Source organism: Antennarius striatus, chromosome 2 (genome assembly GCF_040054535.1).
Source record: "Antennarius striatus isolate MH-2024 chromosome 2, ASM4005453v1, whole genome shotgun sequence".
NCBI lineage: Eukaryota > Metazoa > Chordata > Actinopteri > Lophiiformes > Antennariidae > Antennarius > Antennarius striatus.
The window spans coordinates 20345001-20356408 of record NC_090777.1 but is presented as its reverse complement, the minus strand read 5'-3'; the positions used below and the strand labels follow the sequence as shown (position 1 = coordinate 20356408).

The 11408-nt window shown below is 39.8% G+C and overlaps 2 protein-coding genes across 4 annotated transcripts in view; one reads left to right on the top strand and one right to left on the bottom strand.

The window, feature by feature from the left end:
- The first annotated feature begins 564 nt into the window (after positions 1-564).
- zgc:153867 (uncharacterized protein LOC337226 homolog) lies at positions 565-5597 on the top strand. Of its 3 annotated transcripts, none has more exons than XM_068330780.1 (7): positions 565-667; positions 1038-1065; positions 3121-3264; positions 3427-3600; positions 3883-3960; positions 4173-4207; positions 5179-5597. In XM_068330780.1, exons 1-6 carry the CDS (start codon positions 665-667, stop codon positions 4199-4201), a joined length of 456 nt encoding a protein of 151 aa, XP_068186881.1. In that variant the 5' UTR covers positions 565-664; the 3' UTR covers positions 4202-4207; positions 5179-5597. The 3 variants fall into 3 exon arrangements, with proteins under 3 accessions (XP_068186881.1, XP_068186872.1, XP_068186863.1); XM_068330771.1 differs by having other exon boundaries at positions 4173-4220; XM_068330762.1 differs by lacking the exon at positions 4173-4207.
- A 3704-nt stretch (positions 5598-9301) lies between these two features.
- Positions 9302-11408, bottom strand: part of c1ql4a (complement component 1, q subcomponent-like 4) — a 7722-nt gene continuing 5615 nt past the window's right edge. Inside the window, exon 2 of the mRNA XM_068340430.1 lies at positions 9302-9509. Within this exon, the coding sequence (XP_068196531.1) occupies positions 9330-9509 (180 nt within the window). The 3' untranslated portion in view covers positions 9302-9329. The remainder of the gene's footprint in view (positions 9510-11408) is intronic.

Below are 11408 nucleotides of genomic sequence, written 5' to 3'. Positions count from 1 at the left end.
GCCTGTCAGTCATTTGCTGCAGTCAAGCATCAGGTTACCCAAGTTAAGGTCAAGATCACAAAAATCAGTATGTACCAATAAGGGACCAACATAATTTAAAACATGTGGAAATCAGATCTATTAACAAACAAAAGGATCGACTGATCAGGACATAATGTCAATGATAGAATACATTAATAAGGTCTTTATAGTCTGTATATGTATTCAGCCTTCAATTTTCCGGTTAGCTTGAGCTGTATCAAAATCATGCTTGAATATAATCTACATGCTTTAAATTCAATTCAAGTGTAACGTCAAAAGGACCCAGGATGTCAAAATATAAACAAACGTAATCAAAAATGTGATAAATAATGCAAAGGCAGGGCTGGTCAGAAGGACTTTAGTAAAAATATAGCTTTGCACTGAAGTTTCTTGTCAACTCAATGACAGAAGAATAACCATAGCTTACAGTATTTCAACAGTAAAGTTAAACCTCTGCATTCCTATATATGGACTGCATACGGAGTACAGTGCATGCCGCTCGGCTGTGCCTACCTCATGTACGTCATGCGTGGTGACGTCACGACGCACGGCTGCCCAGGTTCGCTCACCCTACCCTTGTCTGAGAAGCGCCTTACACTCTCTCGACTGCCGACGCCTCCGACACACCTCAACGGCCGCAGCAATGGTGGGTTGTTTTTAATTCCACATCAGAAAACTGGATTTACAATCACATCGTGTTGTGATTATTGTTGATTCAACATGTTGTAGTTTTGCAAAACTGAAATTGATAAACGAAATTGCCTCGATGTTTGCTAGCGGAAGTGCAACATTTTTGGGAACGTTAGCTTCTACGGTAGATAAAAGTTAAACATCATACGACAGTCTAATTAATATTAATAAATGATATGAGATTTCATCAATAACTACTAAAAGTCCTATATAGGATGTGTATTTAACTGAAAATATGTTAAGCAATGTAGAACTAGTAGCCCACGTAGCTTTTACTGGGCTGCAAAGAGAATCGTTTTCACGGAGCCAAATTTCTCTTTGAACAGTCTGACTTCTCTGAAGAACAACTCATGGGTGAGTTTTCGTTTATCCAGAGAAATTTTCCATATCTCGCCTGTTTCTTTGCTTTCTTTCATGCCTACTCCAGATGACATTTCGCTCCGTATCCCTGCTGTCAATGTGCTTTAAGCTTGCCTGCCAGAGTAGTCGTGGGTTCTGCTTAACGTTTACTGAACTTATTTCCGCACTGTTTCATCACTTTCCACTTCCACTACTTCTTATTCTTTCCAGATTGAATTTAACCTGGATCAAATTCATGGTAAGTTACTAATATAGCACAAACCTGATGGCTGTCTCCGCGTCCTTATGTTGTGAAATGCATGTTGGCTTTGAATAACCCAAATCCGTCCTAAATGTGAGAGAGAGACGCTTTGCATTTTTGTTTGTTCCGTCGAAAGAGTTCTGTTTATTGTTTCATATAGATCATACTTCTTAATAGCTTTAATCTTGTGTTGCAATGCATTTGTATGTGATCAGTCATGCATTAGCAGTACTTTCAAAGCCAAATAAAATAACAGGAAACTCGCATCCGTTCTCATAATGCTTGTTCTTCTAGACAAGGTTCAATCCTGGATGTGTTAGTTTGCTTTTTATCTCCCCAGCTACTCATCTTTACAAGCGTTCCCTTTTTTGGTGCTGGGTGTAGAGGTAGATGGTTTTTGTCCCTGGGCTAGTTTGTTTAATCACCATCGACATAATAGGCTGGAACAAGTCTAGCTCTCCTCCTACTTTGCTCCACTCCTCAAATACCAAATATGGTATTGGGGAAAGCGCTCAAAGGCCAGAAGGGAAGAGACACATTCCTTAGAACAGGAAAAGGCTCCATAACACTGCCTGATCTTTCTCGGCTATAGTTTGTCTCAAAACATAACAGTCCAGCCTGCTGCCTCGATGTTGTGCAGTCCTGCTTTATGTCTCCCTGTTGGCTAAATCTTAGCTAAGCATTATTTAGGTTTCGTAGTCGAAGTTATAATAATCAACCTCTGTTCAATAACAAGATTGCGTCATTGCTAACAACCCATAAAGCTTAAGACATTCCATTGAAATAAGTATCCATACATGGGAATTAAAATTCTTACAACCTTATTGATTTTGCTCTAGAATTTTGATGTAAAAAGGGAAATTTATAAACAGTGGGAAAGTATGATAAAATAAAATGTTCTTAGTAGTCTTTTTTAGTTTGTTTTTGTACTTTATAAATATCTTTTTGGTTATAAGCTTTTATGATCAAGTACAACTTTTAATCAAACTATGTGACTTGTCAAAAATGAGATTAAGTACTGTAATGTTAAAACTTGAAATGCATGTACTCAGTGTTGCAAACACGTGCTTGTTCTAAGGTCGCTTTTGTGAAGTATTTGAAGCCTTGAGTTGGTTCTGATGTTCTGTTGGAAATGTTTTACTTATTTAGAAAAAAGGCTTTTAGGATATATGTGATGTTTTATTTCCTTTTGAACTGTTAAGCTCTAGCTTCCTTCTGCTTGCATGTATTCTTATTTTCTGAATATTGTTTCACATTCATATCAGGCAGCTCTGGTGCTTTATTAAACTATGTTGTACCTATTTCAAGGTATACTGTATATAGGTGGCAGCGGTTCTTTCCTTGAGAACCACACAGACATCTGCACCTCGGGTCTCTGCACAAACTGGCATGCCCTGTCCTGTCTTTTAATGTCTCTCCTATTTCGTCAGTGGGTTTTTTTTAAACCCGCTTTTTGAATTTGATTTCACAAAGGAGGCTAATTGTCCTAGCAATGGCAGAAAAATACACCAATTTTTAACAGAAAGTCACATTGCAGACATTTGAAACCTACGCTGGCTTGTCAACGTGGTGCTGTATACTGTACATTCACTGCTGACTTTCATTGTTGGCCTGTTGGTGTGATAATTGCTTGTCATCATTTCTATCCTATATGTCCTCTTCTTCGTTGCAGTCCAACTTTGTTGCTTCCATTCATTTTTATTTCACTTCCATCGCAAAACTAGACACCCATACATTACTGGTTATCTCATAATCACTACAAGAACTAATTCCCATTCTGATTCATTCTATGTCTGTGTATCTTTCAGAGTTCAAGGACTCATTCCTGCTGTTCGACAGGACGGGGGAAGGGAAGATCAGCTACAGCCAGTGTGGGGATGTCATGCGGGCCCTGGGACAGAACCCCATCAATGCTGAGGTTCTCAAAGTTCTGGGAAACCCAAAGGCTGAGGGTGAGCAGATTTATTGATCTTAATACGTGGTATGTCTTTACAGTGCAAAAATCATGAGATTATCACTAGTCAAGGAAAAAAATACACTAAATTTGAATGTTGCAGAGCATATGGTGGCTGTTACCTCAAAAAGTTATGCTTCCTATTGTTTGTTTTTTGCAGAGATGAACACCAAGATGTTAGACTTTGTGGTGTTCCTGCCCATGTTCCAGGCCATCGTGAAGAACAAAGATCAGGGCTCCATGGAGGATTTTGTAGAGGGACTGCGTGTCTTTGACAAGGAGGGCAACGGCACAGTAATGGGAGCAGAGCTCCGTCACGTCCTCACCACCTTGGGCAAGTTACACATCAGAATCATCAATAACCTAGAGATGAAGAATATCTACGAAACCCATGGTTGATTGATTTTATTCACACCATAATATTATTCTCTGACACCAAAGGACCACAATACCTGTCAGTGCAAAATGAATGTACTGTAAGCTTCTTAAGTTTACGGAAAAACTGATTGCTTATTCATCAGTAGATTTTGCATAATGGGTGAGAAAAAAATCAAAAATATTTGTGCCATCATCTTTTGTATGTGTGTGAAATTCTTTGTTATTGTTCTGTTATCAGGTGAGAAAATGACAGAGGAGGAAGTGGAGACGCTCTTGGCGGGGCATGAAGATGCAAACGGCTGCATCAACTATGAAGGTGAGACTGAAAGTAGTTCTAATTAGGTTTTTGGTGTTTGACAGTAAACCCATCAGCCAACCAGTTTTTTTAACTTCTTTTTGGTAACAGGTTAATGACATCTCCTCCTAATTATATGGTGACATTATTCTGTTTATGGCACCTTCACACCTGTGACAAGCCGTGCATAAATGCCCACTGCTGATGTTGTGTTAACTCTTCTTCCTCTACAGCATTTGTCCGCCACATCATGTCCGGTTGAGCGCCGGTACGGGCATTGGGTATGCCATGAGATGGCGATGCCAGGCTTTTCTTGCATTTAGTGCTTTAATGATCCGCTCCCTTTCAACCAGCTGCACACTAATCAGCTGTAGTTGTGCTTTTCATATTGACAAACAGGAACAGTGTGCTATTAAAGTAGATTTGACCTGTAGGTGTCCGAGAGAAAGCCTGGCGGTCACTCTCATCTATAGTACTGAGGCTTTGACCCCCATGTTTAGCCTTCTGCTGTTCTGCCTCTCTCCTGCAGCCCTCTGCCTTGGCCCTTGGCTGCAGCATGCCCTTTTTATGTCTGGGACTCCCTTCTGTTTACAGGGGGATATATGGTTGACACTGGCAGGTGACTGGTCTCATTCAGCAGAAACCTGGTGGCCTTACTTAAACTGACAATGGTGGAGGTCACAAGCCAGCTCCTCTAATGTCAGAAGCATTAATTAAACTGTTATTATGCTCTAAAGATAAAATTATTCCCTACTTGTCTTTACATTTGAGTGCAGCCACCAGCTTTGGGAGAGTGGATCAGTCCCTTTTCCTACTAACCAGAATTGCTCTTGTGCTGATTGTTTTCTCCTGATGGAAGCTGAATTTACAGCTGGTTGCTCTGACTGGACCGTAGCTCCCCAATCTTCTCCCCTTCCCACTACTTCTCAATTGAAGGAAAGCAAACAGCGACGATGGCTTCTCTAACCGGCTTTTTTTGAATCGTAGACATGGCCAAACGCTTTGACTGAGTAGGAGATAAAGATGATTACCTGTTCTTTTTCTCTTAGTACTCATCAACTCTCCTTTATCCTCATAGTGAGCAAAACGTAGGAGATCTGCTTCCAATGCAGCACCTCCTACCCAGGCTCGCAAAGCTGGGTGGGAAGGGCGGGTCTCATTTGCCGCATGCTGCAGTTGGTGGGGGTCTCTGTCAGTGTCCCAAACCTAAATCTCACATTTGTGTCTTTCTGTTTACAGAATTGGTCAGGATGGTCATGAACGGGTGAAGACAAAGAAGAACATCGCACCAATTTTTTTTCCCACCTCACCCACATGTATCCTCAGTTTGCAATTACCTTTGACGATGACCCACCCCCCCTCGAGTGTTTCCATTATTAATTTTTCCACATTTAATTTAAGAAGTGCCTTTACATTCCCTGGCAGAACATCAACAATCCTGGATATAGCCCAAATATTTTGCTTATATTGCTTTGTGATAACATTCCAAGATATAACACTTAAGGTGACAGCAATTGATCATGACAAACATTCTGTAACCAAATTAGATATATTACAAATATATTCAAACCGTGCTGATAGAAAGACATTTCAGTTCACATGTTTTCATTCATTCAGACTTTATTACTGCTGTTAAATAAATGTTTTTCCTCCAAAAATCGTTTTGTTTGTTTTTGATTTAGTAGAAAAAGAAGCTCTGTTGCCAGTCTGAGGTTCTCCGTGTGTTTCGTTCCATGGACACAAGAGGGGAGTGTGGCTCCAAGAAATCCACCTGCTAAAACAGGCACTGCTGTAAAAATACTGAACATTTATGAAATGAGGATTACCTTGGTCTGCTCTTTATTTATGCCAAATAAAGAAATTATGAGAATAGTCTTCAACCATCAATCGATATATAAACCACCAGTAGCTGTCTGAGACAATTGAAGGGTTCTCATTGGCCAACAATCTCATATTTTAAGTCTAAACCATATTCTTTGCCTCTATTGTCAGCATTCAGAGAAATTATTTCGTGACAAATGCTAGGATGAGCAGTAGAAGGCTTTTTGGTGCCTTCCTGACCTTTTCTTCATTTTCTTCACAAGCAGCCACAGCTAGTTCCCCTCATTAGGTACCACAGCCGGTGGAGTCTGGAGCTTATGTGTGTGTGGGGTAAGGTTCAGGAGGATGTCATAGTCCACTGCTGAATAGGTTGTCGACTAATTACTCTGTGTGTGTGTTTGTGTGTGTGTGTGTGTGTGTGGTCGATGGAAGTCAAGGCTATTGATTATTTTAATCCTCCTATTTGTGAGTCTGTGATCCTTGTGGCTCTGCATTCGACAGGGGAATCACTAATGGGCCTCAGCGCAGCCTGTCTCAGACCTCTCCCCGTCCAATTATCTTTCAGCTGGAATCTGCTCAGAGAGAGAGCTGCGGGCTGGGCCCAGACACGGAGCGTCTACAACACCCTTTCAGCTCAGAAGCAACAGATTCACCAAATCTGTAAAGGGGAGACGGCTCTCTGCTCCTAACAAAATGAACACTTTCTCTTTTAACAATAATTTGAGATTAATTCTGTTTGGTGACAATTTGGAAAATATACACATTTTATAATTATGTATTATACTGGTTGAACTGTGTGTTTATAGTTAGATATTATTTGTACAAAATTTTACATTTGTGTAAGGGCCTAAAAGATCGGAGGCATTCGTAACCTGATGACATGCTTATTACTATTACTCCATTCAGACAAGTAACAGAAGAAAACACTGTTTTAAGGTCCATATCAAAAACAATCTTCAATTCTAATTACCTCCTATTTGTGATACTGATTATTATCATAAAGAAAAATGTTTGGATTATGTCTAGCTGCTTGATATGAACAGTAGTAGAAATAGTAGGTATTTAATTTTATAATACTTTTTCCACACAAAATGCCAAAAAGCCACAATTTCCATTTTTCAAAATTAATTTGATATCAAACTTTCTACAGTAGGATTTGATAATATTAAACCTAATATTTAAAGACGTATTTTTTACCCTAGAGGTAGACCTGTTTGTTCGAGATATTTAAAGAAAATTATTCTCAATTGTAAATAAATCAGAGTGCAACATCCCGCAACTTACCCTGACCTACTTTACCAGTGCATTGACTAGTGCATATGGAGAAGGTCAGTGTAAGACCATAGATCAAAGCACTACCTTTCTCACACCGGCCTTCTCCCTCGTCTTTCTATCTTATCCGGTTCTTGAGTGTACAAAAGTTGAAATTTGACCTTGAACTAGCTTTCTCAAGGTCAAGGTCATCATCTCATTTTCATCCCCTTTGCCGCCCCGAGTAATCTGTTTTGTTTCATATTTCTATCTGCAACGGTTGTGAAGATATTTGGTTATATTTGGCATACTAACGGATGAACGAATGGATGAACACACCAACACTGACATAGTAACCTATATATACCCTTGTTTATTCATAAATATAATTCTCCAAAAGGCTGTAGTGAATTAAACAAGGATTATCAATACACTGAGAGGAAATGTTTAGTCATTATTTAAGGAAAATATCACTGATTCCCTGAATGTGCTTTTCATTGGTGGTGATCTGTCCAACAAATTCAAAATTCAAAATCCTGACCACCTCAAACCTTTTCTGAACACTGAACTATTTTTTTATACTATTATTGATAGTCCTATTGTTATTTTAAAAAGGATGAATTTAGAAGATCAAAGTGAATTACAAAATAAGACGAATGGAGCGGGTTTTAATGTTTGTGTCTTGGCTTGTGTCTGAAGACGTATTGGAAATCCATACTGTAGCAGGCAGAGGCTGTGGTCATCTGTTGTTGCTTCGATCTCAGCTAGTCCACACCGTCATGTCATACAACCATTTCCTCACAGGCAGTCCAAGTGGTCACTCTAAATTAGAGTTGCACAAGTGTGTGTGTGTGTGTGTGTGTGTGTGTGTCTGTGTGCGCGTGTGTGCGTGTGTGTGTGTGTGTTCATGACAGTCGAATAAGAACAGCTTTGTTCAGCTTTGACCTTTGCCACAGCAAAACAACATGCAAGAACACATGTGAGGTAAGGAGAGAAATTTTAATTGCATCTGTCTATTCAGTCTATTCAACACACCGGATGGCCCATTTCAGGATTACTGTTTATACATATGATGACACCTTAACAGGATCTTTCAAAAGTAAAGAACTGAGTTGTTATGGCAGTGTAAATTACAGTAACATCTCTGTAAAATATTATACAACATGATAAATAAAATACAGCTGTTACTTTTACCTGTTTCATTATCCTACATTGTGTGTTTAACCCCCAGACACACACACACACACACACACACACACACACACACACACACACACACACACACACACACACACACACACACACACACGCACGTTTATTGTCAAAAATCTATAATACGCATGGCAATTAGAACATCATCATACACACACGTGCCATTCGTAACATGTTTTGCCTTCGCTCAAGCTTGCTGTTTGCTTGTCCTGCGTCACGATGGAAACTGGAATCGAAGGTCAGATGGTCTAAATCAAACCCCCGCATGCAGGGTGAATCACAAAATAAATTAATTTCATCTGCCATAATTCACTTGAAAGAAAAATATTTTTACAAAAATGATTTGCAAAGTAAAGGTAGGCCATTCCATCAGAGGTCGTGAGCAGAAATCAGTGGAGAGCAGAAATGTAAAAGTTAAAATAGACTAGGTGAGCATTCTCCTCAGCTTAGTCATCTTGATTCATGGCATCCTCAGCACCATTACTGCAATGAAAGATTAAACCGATGGTGCTTTTTATATTCTCACAACGTCAGTAAATATGGAACACACTGAATTAGTTTAGATATTTCAGAATCACAGCATAAAATTGTAATGTGCATCTATATTGTACATCCTCTGAAATTCATCTGCACACAAAGGGTGCCAATAAATGCAGCTGCTTATGATGCTTGGCTCAAAATCACACAACTCCGCTTAATTCCCTTTATCTGTGATTTTCACACACAATCCAACTTTGTAGTTTGTTGTAATCTCAGGATGCCTGTGCATGTGTATATTTGTGTGTGCGTGTGTGTGTGTGTGTGTGTGTGTGTGTGTGTGTGTGTGTGTGTGTGTGTGTGTGTGTGTGTGTGTATGTATGTCTGTGTAGCATGTGTGTGTCATTTTGTTGGATTTGTTCATTTATGCTGGCATTGTGCATATACATGTCTGTATGTGTGCAATAATTTGCATATGTGCGTGTGTGTGTGTGTGTGTGTGTGTGTGTGTGTGTGTGTGTGTGTGTGTGTGTGTGTGTGTGTGTGTGTGTGTGTGTGTGTGTGTGTGTGTGTGTGTGTGTGTGAATAGGTCTGTGTGCACTTGTGTCCATTTTCAGTAACGATTAGATTCAGTCTGGGTAGATGAGAAAGCCTGAGAAGGTGCTGTACTTGTTTGTGTTCCCTCCATGGACCTTCCCTCCGTCCAGCTGCACACACACCTCATCGCCCACATCCAAATGCAGGATCACACTGTTGGAGGCGTAGTCGTAATTCTGATCAGCGTCTTGAGCAATGGCGCTGGCTCTTACCTGTCATTTACAGATGACATACACATTGACAGTTAGAACATGGATGGATGAAAACACACAAATGCTTAAAAATATAATTTCCATTCACTCTGCAGACGTTTAAACCAAAGCCATCACATCACAATCCATTCCCATATCACATTTTGTTTTTGCAGGTTGGGTGATGATCAATTAAGAAGTTTAAATGTGAGACGCTTGTGAGCATGATATCACCTCTGCAATGATTCTGGAAAAAGAGATGGATGGGACTATGACCTGTGACCCCAGGGGTGGACCGAGAACACAGTAACTCTGCTTCTTATTGATTAGAGGCTGGAGCTCAGGGAAAAGGGTTGAGGATGGATATCTGATTGGGTTGCAGAGATAAGGAGACCCACCAGGGACAACAGGTTGTCTACGGGGAAACTAGCTCAGCCCACAAACAGCATTGCTATCCACACCAGATATTGACCTGTTGCTTATGATCCTGGCCCAGCTCAATATGCATGATATTGAGTGGCGATGCCGCAGTCAGACAGCTTTGCATTTGCATGCTGTGTGTTAGTTTGGTCTTATTGACCCAGCAGCAGTGGATCTTTACTTGTTTGTTAACACATTTAATTGGGTTTACTCATTGTATACATTTTAGATTGGGTTACAGTTGTCAGGGAAACAAGATTTTATTTAGAATGTTTAACATACCAACCATTGTGTCATCACATTACTTCATGTTTTTTTTTTGATGGATTGATGAATGGATGGATGGATGGGTGGATGGATGGATGGATGGATGGATGGATGGATGGATGGATGGATGGATGGATGGATGGATGGATGGATAGATAGATAGATAGATAGATAGATAGATAGATAGATAGATAGATAGATAGATAGATAGATAGATAGATAGATAGATAGATAGATAGATAGATAGATAGATAGATAGATAGATAGATAGATAGATAGATAGATAGATAGATAGATAGATAGATAGATAGATAGATGGATAGATCGCACCTCCAATCACAGAGCATGTCAACCATCGGCCTTGTGTATGCCTCTTGTGTCCATCTACAGTGGGAGCACTCGATCTGTGTCAGCAGCCAGACAAGCCACACACATCTCCATGACAGCCACCGAATATGAAATGCAACTCAACTACCATCATGTCATTCCCATCAATCAGGTGTCAACGGAACGTAGCCCATACCTGAGAAACACAGGCAGAATTACTGTAAATATGTATTTAATAAAAACAGCTATTTTGCTGACTGCATCTCCCATCCTAAGAGCACATTGTTCACATCAACCCAGGAACAATCCGTTTGGCTTCTTAAAATGAGATGTGGGTCATGGATGTTGCATCGAGCGTACAGAAACTAGGTGAACAGCGAAACCCTTTTCTCTGCCAAGTGTGAACCAGAGTGATTTAGGGAGCAAGGAGGCTGATGGACTCACAGAGCAAAAACCATGCAAATAAAAAGACCACAGCTATTGCCCCTCTTAATACTATAACATTCTTGTTTCATGAGACTCCAAATATTGTATAATCCTCAACTGTGAATTTAAAATGGGTCTACCTCTCCTGCAAAAGCAGACCAAGACCTTTCCAGCCTTTTGCAATATTGGATAAAATAAAACTTAATTTAGATAAATGTTTGCCAGGCAGGGATAAAACAGTGAGAATTGCTATCCAATGACCTGTATATTAATACATTTACATACATGATATTAATATAATCCAAATTGTATGTATCCCTTTTTAATTTCAGCTCTCTAATTTCTGCTTTACTTTATGCAATATATTTCGTTTGTTACGTTATTTTGTAACACTGAATAAAACCAGTGTGTGTGTGTGTGTGTGTGTGTGTGTGTGTGTGTGTGTGTGTGTGTGTGTGTGTGTGTGTGTGTGTGTGTGTG

Coding starts and splice junctions, on each gene's coding strand:
- zgc:153867 (XM_068330762.1), top strand. Junction 3,601..3,882: donor TCACGTCCTCACCACCTTGG/GCAAGTTACACA, acceptor TTCTGTTATCAG/GTGAGAAAATGACAGAGGAG. Junction 3,961..5,178: donor CGGCTGCATCAACTATGAAG/GTGAGACTGAAA, acceptor TTCTGTTTACAG/AATTGGTCAGGATGGTCATG.